Below are 20,225 nucleotides of genomic sequence, written 5' to 3'. Positions count from 1 at the left end.
TAAAAGATCCACAAGTTTAAATTTCATTGGTTTTTTGTGTTGTAAAAATGACTGGAGGAGCTGCATTATATGATATTGTGGCCTAAATGGCTTCAGATTTGAAATGTGGGGTTAAAAAAAAGGAATTTTGATTTTCCTTTTTTGATTTGGATTGTGTTTTGAATAAATTCTGCTTCATATCAATACAAAAATAGGTCTGCTAATAAGGGGGCGCAATTGGTACCCTTGGGAATTCCAACAGATTGTTGGAAGACCTGATCTCCAAAAACTACATATTAGATATTGTCAATCAGAAAGTCAAGCATCTTTTTAAAAACAACTTAAGAGTACTTGTGTGTACAATCAGAGTGCTTTTTTGGAATTCTATTTATCGTGGGGAATGGTTGTATGAAGTGTTGAAAAAGTCGAACGTTTTGATGCTATTGATTTTAGTAAAATTTTGTGATTTCCAATATTCTAAAAGTTCTTTGGAGTTTTTAAGTATCCACATCTGATTTTCACCACTTATTGAATATATTGTACAGTATCCCTGAGGTTTCTCCTTCATTACAGTAAATATTTTAGTGAGGAGTAAAGAAAGAGGCTTGGTAGAACACCCGCTATGTATCTTCGTTTGTAAGGATTTTTATGATGATTAGGAATCCAGTTAAGGTATGGTAATTCAAATTCATTTTGATGGTTGTGAATATTAAAAATATCTAAAATGGACATATGATTTTGAAGAATTTCCTCCTTAGAAAGGGAGGTATATGTGTGAGTTGGATTGCAACCCGTCGAATGAATTCCTAGTTCCTCTTAAATACAATTCAAAGCATGAGCTTTACAAACAGTTCCTACGCCATGCGCTCGGCACTTTGAAGTGAAAGTTGCGAATCCTTCGGATGAGACATTAAAAACCTAGGCCTCGTTTCACGGCAGACGTTGGCACGATAAAGATCCCTCACTGCTCAATGGCCCTGAGTGCTGAGTAAAGATCAAAATTTAAAGCCCTTCACCGGTATATGGTGACGTTTCTATATGAGTGAAAAATTCTCCGATGAGACGTAGAACACCATACAATCAATCAATCAGTTTTATATCTACACTAAAACTCAAAGCAAAAACATGAAGATTGTTTGATTGATTGTATGTTGTTTTACGTCTCGTTCGAGAAGTTTTCATTCATGTAGAGACGTCACTATATGCCAGTGAAGGGTTTCAAATTTAGAACTTTACTCGGCACTCATGGCAATTGAGCAGTGAGGGCCTTTTATCGTGCCAAAGCTTACCGCAACACAGGACCACGGTTTTTAAGGTCTCATTCGAAATACCTGCAACTTTCACTTCAAAGTGCCTAGCGCTTGGCGAAGGAACAGCTGCTACCTATTTTTATCTACTTAGGTCAGTCGCGGCCGTGATTTGAACATACGGCCTTCCGATCACAAAAAAACATGAAGAAGAAAATAAATGTATATTTACTGTTATTTTATAATGAAGAAAATTTAAATCTAAAAGTAGCAAAAAATAGAAGCGTTGATTGAGAACCATTATTTACCCAGATCTGGAGTATGCTTTTATCTTAAAAGCAAGCACATGTTTTCCATATATAACAGTCATCAATTTTACAAAAGCACGCAAAATGTCAAATGTGGGAGTCTGAGTTACTTTCACTTTCATAATAAATATGGCTGCCCTATTAAAGTTTTTCAACAAAAACCTTGTTTGTGGCCGAACACCAAATAGTACAAGAATAGTAAAAATGAGGACAAGTGACAGTGTCATGAATTTACACAAATGCTGTTTTGACATAGAATTTTGTAAACAACATAAAGTGCCCATTTTCAGTGGGAGTTTCTTACATAAAGATTCAATGTGTTCAAACGAAGTAATACATTCATCTATCTGTGCACCAAGTTTGGCACTTCGAACAGTGTCTAAAAGTAATATCACATACTTTTAATATATATTGTTTACATTATGAAAGTTTTTTTTGATGTACCAAGTAACATACCTTGTGTGTTGCTTTTTCAGTTCATCGTACGCTTTTTGCTTTCCATCTATTTCATAGAATTTGAAAGATCATCGTTTAGCCTTCGTTCAAAAACCTCAATAAATTTATGTGAAACATCCTGTGATGTATCATCTGCACATATCCTGACATTTGAGTGCTTCAGACATTTAGGTTAATCATTAACAAATAAAACGAAATATAAAGGGCTTATGACCTTATGAATTTGTATCTCCAAGCTCGATCATTGCACTCTGAGAATTCTAGGCTTTTAGTTCAATTTTGCAATCTAACCAAGTAATTTGAGAATCGCATAACTTTGAAGCCTTGATGTTATTGCGACTGCAAACTGGAACTATGGAACAGTCTCCCTGCACATAAGAGGCATGAACAAAGTCTATGCAGTTTGAAGAAAAGTTTTGACACATCTTTTAATTTTTTTTTATCATTTATTATACCTACTTTAAACATGCATCTAGTTAATTGTCGTATACATTTTCAATAATTTTAATGTCTGAGCGATTTAGAGTAATTTACCCATATTTAGCGCTATGTGATTTTTTATAATAATAATAATGATATGGTTACATGTATTATCATCACCGATCTAGGCCGATTTATACTAAAGAAAACTTTTGGATATTTTCCTGCATATTCCCATTTGAAACTTTTATCTACTATTGTGGCCCCAGCCTATCTACGTAGTTTCATCATTTGAACAATTTTAATCTATGTATATATTCGGAACTATATTCGGAAGCTTATATGTAAGTTTCATCTTTTCTAGTCCAGTAGTTTTTGCGAAGAAGATTTTGTGGGCCCACCCAAGCCTGAGGTCCTATATTTGAACAATTTAGAATTTAAAGTATGCCAGGAAGCTTGCACATAAGTTTCATTTTTTTCTGGTTAAGTGGTTCTTAAGAAACTTCTTTTTAAAAAAGTCCCCGATATATTCCTATGTAAACATTTGGTGTCCTATTGTGGCTAGATTTTAATCCCAGTTGCTATTACTTGAGCAATTTAGAATCTACACTAAATGGTCAGCTAGTACACAATTACAGTCTTTCCCCTGGCTTCTTTAGAAGAAGGTTCTTAAAGATATGTTGCTATATTTTCCTATGAAAAAACATTGTTTAAAATGTGACCTAACCCTATCCTTGGTGACCATGCTGTGAACAATTTATATACTACACTAATCAGGAAGTTTATACATACAATTATTCTTTCCTTGCAAAGTGCAAGAGAGTAAGAAGCATATAAATTTTATAGTATAAATTAGCTTTGTTTTCTATAGTAAAGTATATATCAGCAAAACTAATCGGAGAGAGGCAACCCCCCCCCCCCCCGGTGCCTCCTCCTGCCCCTCCCGGTTCAAATAGCCCTGCCGTGGTTTTAGAGATGATTTTAAAGTTTTTCCATTATACTCGCGGATCGGATCTTCACGATGTGAAATTTCCCTAACAAAAAATACTTTAGTTAACTATAGTAAATCAAAGTGCCAAAGTTATCACTATAGTAAATCAAAGTTTACAAAGGGATGACTATAGTGTAATAGTGATCAGTATAGTAAATCAAAGTTTTCAAAGTAATCACTATAGTAAATCAAAGTTTTCACCATAGTAAATCAAAGTTTTCATAGTAATCACTATAGTAAATCAAAGTTTTCATAGTTAACACTATAGTGTCATAGTGATCACTTATAGTCAATCAAACTTTTCAAAATTATCACTACAGTAAATCAAAGTGTCAAAGTTATCACTATAGTTAACTATAGTTTTCATAGAGTCAAATTCATCACTATAGTAAACTATAGTTAACTATAGTATTCTTTTGTTAGGGTTTGACTCCCTATTTTGACCCCACTTTTTCTCAGGGGGCCATGATTTGAGCGATTTGTAATCTACACTGTCAGAGAGATTACACAGGAAACCTACCTTTTCTTGTCCAGTGGTTCCTGAGAAAAAGATTTTTAATGTACCAACCCTATTTTTGACTTCACTTGATTAAACCTCCTTTCAAGGGGCTCAGCTATCCATTGAAATAATTTTGAATTTCTATTACCCAAGAATGCATGCTAAGGACACTTTTTTTAAGTGGAGCTTCAATCTTAACTTTATTGATTGAATTGTATCAACCTTCAGTGATTTTTAAATTTCTGATAATAAGAAGCTATATGCAGATATTTTGTATTAAAAAAATCTGATTCTACACTCTGGTACTCTGATGTTCATATCAAAAAGATACTTTGTAATCATTGGCAATATCTATGTGGTTTTCAGAGTCCAGGTCTTCCAAAAATCTATTAGAGTTCCCATTGGTACCATTTGCAGATCTATATTTGTATTCATATGAAGCAGAATTATGTAAAAACTTCTACATTAAAAGAAGTCTCTTGTTCTGGCCTTAATTCGACAAATGGATGTATCGACTACGCTTAATCAATTAAGAACATTTATTTCCATTCCTACATTGATTCAATGTATATTCCATTAAACTCGAAATAAAACATTCCGCAAAGGCTTTCACTTCTGTTTCATATTTTGGATGTGTTACTAAAGACAGAAATTGATGGCAAACTGACAACTAGACTTGTGATATTTAGCGCGATGACATCAAAGTCTCTATTGTCAACTTCCTTAACTTATGTCGCAATATACCATTATCACCTGCATATGAAATGTATGTCCCCTAATTGATTCGATACGCAAGATCATGTTCTATGAACGAGGCAGCTGGGTTAAGGACTCCCATATTTACGTCAGCCTATGCAGAGGTTCGGGAAAATAATTATGAAGAATACAAATGAATCTCGATGAATAAATACTATTTCTCTTTTTTATACACACTAAAATACTTAATGTTTCTCATAAACTTTGCAAAAATAAATGGATGTGCAACTTAACTTGCCATTATGACACTTAGCACATGTATGATGAAAGCCAGCTTGATCTCGCTGTACTTACTGAGATGACATCATTTCTCAGTTTGACACGCAGTTTCTCTCTACTTGAGGCGTGGATCAAGCTTTTACTTTATTTTATAAATATAAAAATTAATAAGAGACAGGAGTAATCAGATAGAAATAGGGACATATTCTTGAATATATTAACCCATATTTTATCGACAAATTAAATTGAGAATGTGTAGACTTTATATAAAGTCGTACGGGGGGGGGGGGGCAAACTTGACAGAAACGTGATAGAATGACAGGTTATGCCCCACGAAATATCAGAAGTTTGAATATATATATATATATATAGTATAAATCGTGAGTTTTTAAAACGTTTAGCTATTATCCCTACTATTTTGAAAAGTGTTGGGATCTGGTTTTGCACTGTTGATTAATTTAACATTACTGCAGTGCGTATTACATCTTGGGAGGTTTTTTTTTTTTTTTTTTTTTTTTGAAAGACGGCTAATTTTTTTTCAAATTACCGAGCATAAGGAATTTTCTCCAAGCACTTTTCATGTTAAAGAATTTGTCTCAAGGAAAACAGCATTAATTTTATAGCGAAAAAATACCCGCATATCGTTGAACTTTTATTATCTTCGTAGCAGTACAAACATTTTCTTATTTTAAACATGTCGTGTGACAAACAGCTGATGTAAGTGATGTCGATTTGGCACCCGATACATACAAATGCAGAAAGCACAATTCACAATCATCAAAATTCATGCTGTTAAAAAAATAATTTACACTGTATTCATTTTCTCGGAATATTTTTAAGCGTATTTTCCATGCGGAACAAATTTTAAAACGAGGGAGACTATTGATAAAAAAGGTTAAGATACAAAGATATCAACATTCTTGTTTAATATTTATGTCAACATTTCGCAAATTCCATGCTCGATACAATGAGAGTGTTTGCAAATACAGTCTGTCGTTAGGCCGAATGTTGACTGATGTTTTTTTTCATACAAATATTTAGGCCATTATTTTTACACTACCTTGTGTACGAAATTTTGCTTTTGCCGATCATGACAAAGAGAACACGGTTGGTGTAATCGGTCGGCAAGGAATGCCTACTCCTCCAGACATCTGATCCTATCCCTGTTTTCAGAGGTCCGTGATGGCTCTGCTCATATATAGTATTTTTTATATGGACTTTGGAGAAGGATCGATGTTTCTTATCTTCACATTTCATCCATTGAAATACAATTTTCTAATTAAACAAAATTAAGCTAATCTGAATGTCATTTCAGATCCAGGAATTTTAATAAACAATGTGTATCGAGTTGCGCATGATGCCCATTAAATAAGTTGAAATTTATCTCTTTCGAAACTTAAGCAATAATGTTTTCTATTACTTGGGTAGTTTGTTTCATTTGTCAATAAATGTAGAATGTTGTCGATCCCTAATCATTTTTTACATGGAAAAACATTTAACAATCATCACTATGATCCTCATCTGATTAATTCATCAGACTTATCCTCTAATATATAACGCTCTTCCAAATTCTACAGTTTTTTTCTTGATTTTAAAAAAAGAAGCTCCAATGTCTCTCTTTTTTTCAAATATTACTTGAAATAAAGCAATCAAGTCAAATACATCCTTAATCACAAAACACAATGATATATAGTTTGGGCTTCAAAAGGTAGTATAATTTCCAAGTGATACATGTGTCATAATTGCTGCTCTTTATTAGTTGTTTTTGTATTAGATTTCTCATTCAGGCATTTTGGCTAAATTTATAGGATGAAATAAGATTTTCCAAAAATGCTTCCTAAATAAAAAATACACACCTGAAGATACATTTATTATGTATGAAAATATTTGTCTGGATGTCAAGATGAAAAAGATAAAATAATATTTGGGTTGCCATGGCAACGTTTTGCACACTGGTTGGAAAATGAGCACAAATATCACAATAATTGTGACAAAAATATTTGAAAACTTGACTTCAATTCTTTATAGTTTTTGCTTAAAGTTAAAACAGGCAAAACTAACCTGTTACACAAGTAGCTCCAACATTCATGTTTTCACAAATAGAATATTTTTTATGGTAACAATGGAGACACCTATCAAATTTATGTTACTTAGCAAGTAGTCCATATGACCAAAATTTGAAATTTTCCACTTTTTTAAAAATAATCTTCGTTTAATACATAATTTAGCAACTATTATCATAAAAATGATTTGATAACATTTACTTACTATATTCAAGAAGTATATAAGGCCAAAAAAATGATGGTCTTGTTTCCTGCTACCCGACCGACCCTATTTTTTTTTCACCGGACCCTAAAGTTTTTTTTTAGTTTTGGAAAAAAAATCGGGAATTTCTGGAATTTCATGTTCCAAAACTGAAAAAAAATTTAAAATATTCAAATGGTATTTCATGAAATTCTATGTTTTAGATATGGAATTTCATAAAATACCACTTGAGTTTTGCATCAAAAGACATGAAATTTAATTTTAAAAGACAATATTGACCTATGACCTGTTTAATTTAATCTTGTATAATAGTTCATATCCAAAAAATACCGTCGGAAAAAATTAAAATAAAATTTTTAAAAATGTTAAAAAATTTCCTACCTACCTACCCTATTTTTTCAGGCTGGTAGCAGGAAACAAGACTGTTATTTTTTTTTGGCCTAAGTAGTGCATGAAATATGAATTGTCGTTAGCATGGAAACAGAAACATCTGACTACAGACCTTGTTGTGAAAAGAAGTGAAATTTATAAATTATTGTTCTTTAATAATTGTTATATTTAGTCATTGAAATGAACATGAATAATTCAAACAAGTATTTTTAAAACATATAATTTTTTTCACATTTCTGTTGCTTAGCAACCATATCAGTTAGTATGTGATAGAAACATTACAACCCCACAATCTAAAATCTTTGAAGGAAGAGGTATGTAGAATTTTCCCTTTTGTACTATTTCTTTTTCTTTTTCTTTTTTTTTTTTTTTTTTTTTTTTTTTTTTTTTTTTTTTTTGCAATGAAGTGCAATTTAGTTTTGAAGAGGTACCAGAAGTTCCTACTTGACAAAGAGGATTTTAGTGACCCATGAGTAATGACCTTGACCTGAGGTCATATTGTTAAGTTCAAGGTCATTTGCTAAAAAAATATGTAAATATCATATCTGGTCCTCAATTTTGATATGCAGATATATCCCATGTAAACATTTGCTTCTTGGAGTTTCAAAATAGCCATGACCTTGACCTTGGGTCAGGGGCAATCTCAGCAACATAACTTTTTCAGCAAACACAGTCTCTCAACACAAAAGTGAGTATGGGAATGCAGTTGGTAATTTTCATCCATCAATGAAATGGCTAGACTCTAACTGTACTCAAGTTGGCCAAAGGTTGCCGAGATCATATGAACTGAACATTTAGCGTTATTCTTCATGAATTACTAAAAAATGACGAAAGAATTTACAACCATAATTTCTATACTGTGAAGAAACAAAACTTTCTCGTATGAAAGATCGACTTGATGCAGCACGGATGCTTGGTTGGATTTGGATATGTTACTGTTGTAATGCTGAGCACTAGCTACTTCTTCTTACAGTCTGACCATTAATTTACAGTTCTTTGACAATGTTCAATTGCACACCTATTATAGATAGAAATTTCAGTCTCTCCACTGACACCCTTTCAAGCAATTCAATGTCTTTAAAGCAACAAGGTATAGCACTGCTTGTTTGTTTAACAGCATTTATGAGTTTTCTTCCGTAAGAGATCTGTTGCCAAATGGGTGGTATAAAATTAATCTGTATATTGATATGAATTCTGTATCCCTGGTTGAAGAGTTTCCTACTCTATTGGATCACCACATTGTATGCAAGTCCTTTGGTTCTGCTGGTAGGTTCTATTTTCTCCTTGCCAAGGCAAAAATGCACAAGCATAAGCAGTAATGGAATCTGCTAGTATCCACAACCTGAAACAAAGATTTTATGGTTTGTCAAATGAATTCCCTGACTTCCGAGAGGTGATGCATTGATGCTACCATCCATTTGTCTCCAAATGCTTATAGCTGAAACAAGCCCTTGAATATGGATTTCACTTGTTCCAAAAGAGAGTGCTGTGTTGTAAGCTTATCATCTGAATAGAAATAAAGTGATATTTATATAAAATTTATACAACGGATTAAGTATATAGTTCACTTCCATTTCTGTCATTTTTCAAAAGTTGCACAAAGGAAACTTGAAAAAAATACATTCCCATGTTATCATGCTTGCTGGAGTCAAGAACGAGGTTAAAATTGTTGCCCTTCACTGTTAATCAATGTCAGATTTAGATATGCAAAATAATCTGGGTATTACATTAGCCCCAAGTTATCTTACAAAAAGTCAAACTGGTGATGAAGATTGTTTGTACAGATCTAGAAATTTCCTCATGAGAAACTTATTTGCTTTCCTCAATCAGCATCAGCATAGTTTTAAAAAAGGAAAAATATTGATGCTCATGAAAGAAAAAACAAAATTGTTTTTATACAAGGTACAGGTTGACCAATATCTCTCCAATGTTTGGCGATTCACTACAGACATGTAGATTGGAATGCCCACAAATCTGAAATTGAAAGTGAAACAAACCGTCTTACTAGATTTACAAATCAGCACAAAAAAGACTTTTGAAAATATGCTTCAGCTAAAAGCGCACAATTTTAACACATTTTTGATTTAGTGTGGCCCTGCTACTCTGATTTTTTCCCTTTACATTCTAATGTAAAACTTTAACCCCATTTTGTAGCCAAATACTATTCTAAGGGACTATCATTTGACAAACTAGCATCTGCATTGCCTTGGGATGCATGCATATTATAATATTAAAAATTCTTGAAAGAATTATTTTAACAATTTTTCCTAACTGATTTCCTGTTATGCCAAAGCCATAGCTCTTGGGTCATGATATATGAACAAATTTGAATCTACCATATGTAAAGGAAACTTTCCATCAGTTACATCTTTTATTTATATTTTTTTTTGTCAGTTGAAGCACATCTTATTCTTGGTCAGCAATATTTTGTTTATTCCTGTCAACAAGCCATTTCAACAGATATTTATTTATTTATTGTCAACAAGCCATTGCAACAGGATAATGATAATTATTTCTTGTCACTTTTTTCTGTAAATATTGTCCATTGTCTCTTGTATCCAAAAGTTATACTGCCCAGCTGTTAGCCAGTTTTTCCAGTATACACTATAACTTGCTGGCATTCAGCTTGGTTTCATAATCAGGTAGTAAAAAATGCACCTATTTTCATTCTATTTACTTCATTCTTGTAAAAAGAACCAAACTAAGGCAAAATAGTTGAGTTTACCTTGGAAACGTACACACATTTTACCTCTTAGGAGGAAGATATGATTTAAACAAAGACAACAGAGGGTCTCTCATTCCCTCATCACAGTCTTCCGGATATCTGCAACTGGATGCTGACTAGCAGAGCTATCTGTACTCTGGGGCAGTCAATCTGGGAACTGCTCTGAAACAATATAACCCAAACCACTGCTTTTTAAGAAACTGAAAGTATGTTTTGGAGTATGTATTAATCTTAACTCATCAAAACTGAAATTTATCATATTGACATGAAAAATGGTTTGGTGATTAACATGTAAAGCCCACTACTTTTAACTGTGTCAAGTGCCTGACTGATAAACATGATAAATCTATATCATCTTGAAATTAATCAACCTTGTGAACATTTGTGCATAGGTTAAAACAAGTATGGTTGTTAACTTTTCTTTTCAAGAACAACATCTTGTATTTATACGGAATGTTTAGCTGTGTAGTGAAACAGGCACCTGTTTTCACATTCTATCAGGCCATACATGACAGTAAACAATATCCCTCAGAGTGTACCTATTTTTAGGTGGAAATAACTTTAGTAAAACGATCTGTTCGATCACAAAAATATTGTCCGATATAATCATCTCTCAAAGTGTCCAAAGTAAAAAGTATTTCCTTGCTGTAGTGAATTTTTTTCTCTCCAGCGTACAACATGTATAACTGTATAAAGATCTATTTTCACTTTGAATATTGCTTACCCGAAATGATAGGGTTTGATCCTTCAAACTGTTCGTCATTTTATTCTTATTCTTCGAGAATTTCTCCACTCAACAATAAATCAAGATAATCTTCTTCATTTTCTAACAGAAAATCGCCATAATCCATTTTATTTTATATGCCGAATGTTCGAAGTTCAGTTGTTTACCTCTCAACAACAATGCCGGAAGCGCTTATCTTTTTTCTTTCGCGCAAACCGCGCGAAAATTCGGTTGTAATTGGCTTTTCAATGTGGCTTATGTATAAGATTTATTCAATTGACAACTGTAAAAAATATACCAGTGAAAGCTACATTCTTCTACTTTTCAAAACTTAATTTACATTTTCCTTTTAGGGGCCTACGCTTGTACTTTTTGTCGAAAGTAGATTGTTTATGTTTTACGCCAATATAAGGGTCTACCAGTTTGACCACTGCATTAAACCCAGGAATTTTTCAATTCTTTCATTACATATTATCTGTGGAAAAAAAAATATGAATAGTTTCACAAAAGTGTCCTGATTATAAGGTAGTAAGTATTTTTTTTTTTTTTTTTACTTTTGTTTTTCACAACAACGAGGAAAGTTGTAGAAAACGCACATTAATGAAAATCCTTATTTCGGAGTTTTTTTTTCCTTGCAGTTATGTCAGAGTTAATCGTTCATTAAGACATTAAATATTTACATTTCATAATTGTTTTGCATATAATTAAATTCTACAGAGTCTCGCGATTAAAATGATACCCGATTTTTTTAATCCGATAATTCTAAGCGAATTTTTTTCAGCAACATGTCAGAAAAAAGAAGGCTTGCCGGTCAGATTTGACCGGTACGAACGTGAAAGGGTTAATGATTAGGCCTATTACATTAAAATTGATTTTCTTTTTCGCACATTGATTTTATAAGACATTTATACCGTCACAGTAGCAGAGCGCTCGCTCATTGATTGAAAGGTCGTGTGGTCGAATCACGGCCGCGACTGACCTAAGTCGATAAAAAATAGGTAGCAACTGTTCCTTCGAACACTCGGCACTTTGAAGTAAAAGTTGCGGGTCATTCTGATGAGACCTTAAAAACCCAGGCCCCGTGTCACGGTAGGCGTTGGCACGATAAGGAACAGTTTCATCAAAACGTAAAAATTTCGGTGCATGCACATATCCAAAAAACAAATACGTATTGACACGTCCACATTTTGTCTCTTATGACGTGTTCGAAATTTGATCAACACCTCGTTATTTTGGGAATAACTCGCTTGTTGTGAGTGAATTCCATGGTGTCAACTCCACTGGTATAGTAGATTCTAGATCTATCTTTCGTTGCTTTAACTTCAAAAGAAAAAGAAGATAATGATTTTTTTTTTTTTTTTTTTTTTTTTTTGAAGAAGGTGTCGCATGGAACTGTAATTACAAACTATAGTCACCAGTTACAATTAAAATAGTTTAGCGAACAAAAAACGGTTAACTAGAAAAATATATATATATCTAGCAAATTCTTTAAATCACCCATATCAGAACTATTTCTTCTAAACTTTAATAATTATATGAAACCTTTAAAAAATTTTCAAATCGCATTCATATTCATTTTTGACCAAGAAAGATTATGGTCACTTGATAATTTATTTATAATAAATTACAATGTATATCAGCATCCATGATCAAAGTCTAAGATTAAGATTGAGATCAGGTGTTAGAATAATTGTATTCACAAATCTGGTCACCACGTGGTGAATTGTAATTTTGAACAGGTCAATCTGGGTCCAATCGAGTTACAAGACAAGCAACAAGTTTGTTTTGACATTTTTTTTTCTAAAATATAAGTATGAGCACATATTTGTTGGTTCTTAACACTTTAATATGACATTATTTTGTTCAATGTACAACTACAGTCACTCCACAAACATTCTCTGACTGTGAATTTAAACGTTGAAAAAGCGTGACCCCTATTATCTATTGGTATTCAAGAATTTTTCGGGCTCATGCCTTAGATTAAATTTCTAATCGATTCCCTTGAGTAGAGCTCTTTAAATTTCATAATGTATCGAGAATACACAGTCAAAATATCGGTGACTTATATCATGGAAACAAATAAGCATTTTGTAAAACATCAGTTTACAAGGTCTCGTTTTTTAGGACTCAACTTACTCATTCTTTATTGTGTAAATGCATTGTATTATATACACGTCTTTGCCAAAACTTCATTTGTTTCATTTTTAAGGTTAGAAGCAAAATTATTCAGTTATTGATAATTTGTAATTTTCATCAGTTAAGATTTCTATCCTACAATAGAATATTATCTTAAATGAAATTAAAAAGAAAAAAAAAACCTCAACACCATTTATATAGAATGAAAGTAAATATAAAGGAATATTCCTTTACTAATTATAGTACCTGAAATTTTCAGTTCTTACCTGTTAAAATGGACGCCATTAAAAAGTCAGAAATGTAAGTTTTAAAACATTAGTAATTTACTCTAAAATATCTGCTTTATCTGATTCAGTTACAATATGTTTGAAAATTAGGGACCTAGAAAGACATTAACAATAATTAAAAGTGTACTTTATGTGAAAATAATATGACTTGTTGAAATACAAGCTTATGAGCTTTTGAAATACTGAAAGTTGATCTTCATCTGAAATGTTTATAACTAGCCAATATTCCGCTTGCATATGGTAGAGAAGACACTTTCTTATACGTAGGTCTAATTATGCACAGATATCACACGAAAGTGGACAATTACCAATCGACCAATTAACATCTTTTATAGAATTTAATCCGTGAGTCAAATTCAAGAGTGTCATCACTCAAAGTATTGCTATTTCAGTCGTGCTGTATATACTTTAAAGGGAGCTTTGCGATAACTTTCTAAACAGGTTAAAGATAATAATTAGAAAACAACACGATTGTAATAATTTGATACAAGATTTGTCAAGTATATTTCAAATATTCCTCTTTATGGAAAAAAAATATTCATCAAACTACAGTTTAATATGGTCATGTCATTAAAAAACAAAAACAAAAACAATTTTTTTTTCTGAAACAAATAAACAACCCCAAAAAAAGTTTTTATATTAAATTTTCATAATTGTATCTCTGATATGACAATAAAGATCTTGAATTAATCATTTCATCGAAAAATACTAAAACACGGTAGCTCACCCTGTCTCAGTAAAATGACGGCTTAGCAATGATAAAACTGTGACGGTGTATCGCACTAAGGATTAAAACGTCAACATTATCGACGTAGGGGAAAATAGGGGGTCCGCTTTTCCAGTAGTATATTAAGTTAGTAAAATATATATGTCCTTAGAAATATCTTATATACACCTGATACAAAAAAATAATCTTACATTAGGTTTTATCTATTTAATTCTTTGAAAAAATATTGAAAACTTGAGAAAATTCTTTTAATTGAAAGAATGAATTAAACAGAAACTTGTCGGGTTGTGATTATATATATATATATATATATATATATATATATATATATATATATATATATATATATATATATATATATATATATATATATATATATATATCCAGAAAGACAACCATGCGTGAGCACGCTAAAGAACCGTCACTACTCAATGGCCTCAGTGCCCAGTTAAGATTTTAAGAGGCCGAGTCTAATTCGAGTGCGCATGACTTTGCGCAGCTTTTTAATTTCATGCAGTCATATGTGCGACATTATACCTTTCCAAAATATTGTAATTTTAATATAAGATTAGCATTATCTGTAACGCCTTTGAGTCTGAAAATATGCTTTTAGGATAATAATTAGGGGAAAACGCTGAAATGGCTCTAACGCCGTTTCTGTTTTCTGATTTTGTAAGCAATGCATGACGCTGAAGAATGACACATGACTCGCTTGTATGTTCAAGACGTCCATGGATATCATGCTAAAAACTGTTGACAGAACATCAAAAGAAAAGTACTAGCAAATCTAAACTTTGCTATTTTTTTACCAAAAATAATTCATCTGTGCCGATAATTCATCTGCACCGATATATATTTATAAATACCGCAATGTGCCAATTTTAGAGGTATTGGGCATTGAAAATTTTGTAATAATTCCTACACCAACCTAGATGGTCAATTTTTTAAAAAAAATTTCACAGTTTGGTGACTTTTACAATAGATTTCATGTACTTGGCTGAAAAAAATCTCTAGTGCAGAAATACAAAAATTATGGGGGAAATGTGATAATTTGGCGCTTTTCCAATAAATTCCCATAGGGTCCAATAGCAAAATTTGACAACTTTTGAGATGGCCCCCTAGGAAATCGGGATGGTAAACATTCGATATTTTAATCTTAAAACAATAAATATAACAGTAAAAATTAATTCAAGAAAATTTATAAAAATCTCTAGGGTAGAAATAATTAGACTCTGCCCTCGTTATAATCACTATATGGTGACATCTCATATGAGAGAAATAATCTTGCAAGGGGCGTAAAACTATCATCTCTCTTTGTCTCTCTTTTCTATCTTCTATTTCTTTCTTTCTTTATCTTTCCCTATATTTCTTCTCTTTCTCTCATTTATCAACTGTTCAATTCTGTTAAAAGTTTTATATTTTAATCCTTTGCAAACATTATTGAAAAAAAATACTCTTAAAAGGCTGATAACTGGAATTAAAAGGATATCAAACTTGATATTTTGAATCAAAGTAAATATGGTATTCAATTTTGCAGATTAAATTGAAAAACTTTACTTTAAAATGCACAAGTGAACAAAAATAAACACATTTGGCGCCTGGGTAGCTTAAAAGGATATGACGCCCTAACATCAAATATCAAGTCAATGTCTACAGAAACATCATACAAAAGTGATTTTGGGTAAATTTCACAAATATAAAGTAACATTAAAAATATATTCCCTGATAGACACCGTTTAGCCTATGTTTATTCCCATCATACGCAAACAGGCAGAATACTTAGCATAAAAATTAATAACTGAGTTTTTTTAGCCGCAAGTCGAGAAGAAAAAATTGCTTTGTGTAAATCAGATTAAAAATACCCAGGCAAACCTATGAGGCATTTCTAATTGATTTGCGCTTTGGTTGGGGGCATCAATTTTGATCTAAGATATATACAGACATTGTCAAACAAGCATAAATTATTAAGAAAATGACTAGAAACAGTCTATCGAGGACACAGGCTAGCTCTTGCCATTCACGTTTCAGGGAATCGGTACGTTGTTCCTCCTGGACACGCATATCATTTTCTCTGTTGATACTTCTCAGAACCAACTGCAGCATTTCTTCAAGTAAGACAAGGTCTTTTATTCTATCAGGTGAGGATCGTTCTGCTCCGTATTTGCTTGTTTCACTGACGCGATGCCTGGGAGTACTTTCTTCTTCTCCTTCGGGCCTGTAGCTGTGTCCATGCTAAAGTATTTCAAAAAATGTCATACGTTTATTGATTCCATTAAACTTAAGAAATTGTGAAAAGTCACACATTTGATAATCAATATTAATGAGGACACAGAACTTCTCCTCTCTCAACTGTCTAGCTGCAGTAATGTAGCCCTCTCCCCCCTTTTTTTTGGGGGGGGGGGGTAGGGAGAGGAAAGGGTTACAACTCTCAGGATCTCCGTAATGGTGCAAGTGCGGGAGTGAATCGCTCCCGCACATATTATATTTGGTCTTAAATTGTCAGTAAGTGGGTATTTTATTAACATTAGTTATCTGAACTCAAAAATGTAGTTATGCAAGAAATGAACTGATACAAAAATATACAGAATAATCTATATATAGGTTAGTTTTCGTGTACATGTATGTAAACATCACAACTTGAATGTATCCGCCATGTTTACTGACCTTGATAAATTTTATTTAGAGAAAGCCAATGAGAATTCAATATCTAGGAAGTGGATCTACTAAGGAATTTCCCTATTTTAAGCATAAATATCGCTGTTTGTGAAAAAAATATTTCATATGGAATACGTTTATTCATCGATGTTTATGATATCATAGAATACAAGTATTTATCAACACCAACATTTACTTTAGCAAGCCTTTCTAGATTTCAAGCGTAAGTCTCAGTACATTAATCGAGAACTGTTGAGAAAGACGAACGGTAAACACGCTGTTTTATTTTACCATGTTTTAGCGTATAAAGGGCTAGGTTGTTAATGATGAATTAAAAAAATCAATCTTGTTTGAAGGGAGTTGAATGCGAAAGCAATTTATTTTGCCTGCAGTCGCCTGTATTCAAAAAATATTTTTGCACCACAACGGAGATTCTGTGGAATTGAAGCTCTCTGCTGAAAACATCAGATAAAAATATCAGAGAAGGCTACATTATTGCAGCCATCATCTGTCATGTAAATTGTGAATTTACTGCCACCCGGTAAATTCAAAATGTACAACATGACACATCACAGGAAGTAATCTAGATGTTATTTAATGATTGAAGCAGTGTACTTGTGCGGTTGAAGTCACCGGTAAAATAAACCGTCTGTTCAGGGTTGCTGAATCAGAAAAGCTGTCATTTTAACTCACAAATGTGTGTTGCTGTTGGTTTGTACATATTTCTTGCTACAATAGTATACAGTTGTTGACTGGGGTAGAGGGAAACAGTCGATCTGTTGGACGGGAGTGCAAGCTGTTGCCCAAGGCCGTAGGCCGCGGACAACAGCTTGCAATCCCGTCCAACAGATCGACTGTTTCCCGGGACTCCTGTCAACAACTGTTTTGTTATACTCCTACTAAATCAAATTCATAGATTTAACAGAAAATAAAAACAGAGTCACCAGATATTCGAGAGTATAATTTTATGCCGTTTTCTCAATATTTTTCTTATTTTTACTGTCCCTACTTTCAAGTATCGCCTGGATTTCATCCTCGTTCGCCGCAGCAAAACTTCTGTTTATCTTAATGACAGGTCTAAATTACTCGGCACTTCTCGGCTGATTACATTTAGCTCACGATTACCAGAAACAGCCGAGGTTTGCCGAATGAGGAAAAGATAACTCCATTTAGTGCCATTTGACGTCAGCGGACAACAGTCTTTTTTAACAGTCTATTTTAACTGTTCCTGGACCGACAATCGGGGAAAACAGTCAATCTGTTGGACTTTTCAAAGTAAGAAATTATATAAGGACTGTTTAGTAGGGGTATAACAATTACCTTTAATGTGTAAAATGCAAGGTGTAAAACATAACTGCATATACTGGGGAAAAGGCTAGAAGGACTATTACATGTAATACAGAGTGTGAAACAAATTACTGCCAAAACGTATTGAGTAATGAACATTTTTCCATTAAATTCAATACAATGGAAAGTCAGTCGAGAAAAAAAAGATAAACATGTACTGTTCTTATTGATTGAGCATTTGTTTTAAATAATTAGCCATCTTGTATGAATGCAAAAAAATTGAATCAGTAACAGGTTCATTTCCTTAATTACAATGTAAATCTGTCATGTCTGTGATGCTCTAAAACTGCATGTCTCCATGCATACAATTATTTTTAGATCACAACTTCTACTGCTGGTGGAGGACTTTCATTAATGTTATCTAAAAATGAAAAATAAGAGACATAACTAAAATTGTATAACTTGGAATTATTGAATTGTTCGGAAATTAATTTTAGTAATGAGGTTTTAATTATTGATATGTGGAGGTCAAAGTCAACAATGGACTATCTGATATTTCTTAAAAGCAGAATTTTGTAGCTGCTTTACATCGAGTCCTTTGATGTTTTAATTTGAATATTGCACTTTAGTATGCAGAATGTTTGTTCTTAATGACCGAGATAGGTGTGTGTCGGTATATATTGTGGTTCTGTACATATTGTCGTCGGCTACAAAATGTACCTACCCTCACTGTAAACATTGTCGTCAGCTACAAAATGTACCTACCCTCACTGTACATATTGTCGTCGGCTACAAAATGTACTTACCCTCACTGTATACATTGTCGTCGGCTACAAAATGTAGCTACCCTCACTGTACATATTGTCGTCGGCTACAAAATGTACCTACCCTCACTGTACGTATTGTCGTCGGCTACAACATGTACCTACCCTCACTGCACAGATTATTGTCCATCGGTGTTCATATTGTCGCCGACAACATGTCCAAAGACAAGCCTTTTTTTCCTCCTGCATAATGGACGACAAAATGTACAGTCATTCATCGGCACATATTGTCGTCAGCGACAGTATGTACTGTGAACTTTTGCGCATTTTGACGCCGATATATTGTTTTGACGAATATTTTCTAGGGTCATGGAGAGAGAGAGAGTGAGAGAAAGAGTTACAAACATACACACACGAACACATAGGGAGACAGACAGACAGATAGTAATGCGTCAATACTGTAGGTTGGAAGAAAACTTCTTCGGTAAAAAAAAATGTGTTCAGGATCAGTGTACACAATTATGATCTCCCAAGATACCGGAACCTTTGATTTAACTCATAAATCCGCTTATTCTTTTTTTTTTCATTATATTTATTTTGAGATTGGATGCTACTTTTGTGTTAAGTATTTATGATTATCTGGATAATATTTTTGTGTTATTCATATACATATACCGATATAATTGGGTTGGGGTCCAAAATTTTTTAAAAGTTTTCTCTTCCAACCTGCTTCTATAAAAGTTAAGGAAAGTTTGTTAAAACCTCTAGTGCACTGGATATCAGTGTATTTTTAAAAGAGTTAAATTAATATAAGGAGACAATTTATATAAATATTTCAAACTAAAGATCTCTGTACATATACTTACAATTTGTCTGAAATTGCAACCTAGCCTTCTTAACTTTCCTGATTAAATCATTATCATCATTGTTATCATCATCAGCATCACAATATGTGTAGTAAGAGTTGTGACGGTACATATTGTCGTTTTGTACATATTGTCGTCGGCGACAATATGTACCTACCCTCACTGCACATATTGTCTTCCATCGGTACATATTGTCGCCGGCTGGAAAGTAACACATGTACATATTGTCGCTGGCGACATTATGTGCCTCACCCTCACTATACATATTGTCGCCCCTCAGATATTGTTGCTTTAAGACTTCTTATGTTGTTTTTGGTAGTTTTGTGAATGTAATCGGGATGTATATCCCACTAACGTGTCTCGTATGCTATTTCATGCAGCGTGATTGTGACGGTATATTTTGTCGTCTTGTTCATATTGTCGCCGGCGACAATGTGTACCTACCCTCACTGCGCATATTGTCGTCCATCGGAACATGTTACTGTATATGTTAAGTAAATTATTTAATTATGAAATTTTATCTG

At 33.0% G+C, this 20,225-nt stretch overlaps 1 protein-coding gene across 1 annotated transcript in view; it reads right to left on the bottom strand.

Annotated features, from left to right (window-relative positions):
* Positions 1–15,598: 15,598 nt before the first annotated feature.
* Positions 15,599–20,225, bottom strand: part of LOC133194501 (neuronal acetylcholine receptor subunit alpha-7-like) — a 24,245-nt gene continuing 19,618 nt past the window's right edge. Inside the window, exon 5 of the mRNA XM_061330447.1 lies at positions 15,599–16,361. Within this exon, the coding sequence (XP_061186431.1) occupies positions 16,044–16,361 (318 nt within the window). The 3' untranslated portion in view covers positions 15,599–16,043. The remainder of the gene's footprint in view (positions 16,362–20,225) is intronic.

Source organism: Saccostrea echinata, unplaced genomic scaffold, assembly GCF_033153115.1.
Source record: "Saccostrea echinata isolate AGI-Se365-2 ecotype Australia unplaced genomic scaffold, CSIRO_AGI_Sech_v1 ptg000029l, whole genome shotgun sequence".
In the NCBI taxonomy this organism is placed as follows: domain Eukaryota; kingdom Metazoa; phylum Mollusca; class Bivalvia; order Ostreida; family Ostreidae; genus Saccostrea; species Saccostrea echinata.
Note: the sequence above shows the minus strand (reverse complement) of the source record. Positions and strands in the feature narration are given on the sequence as shown.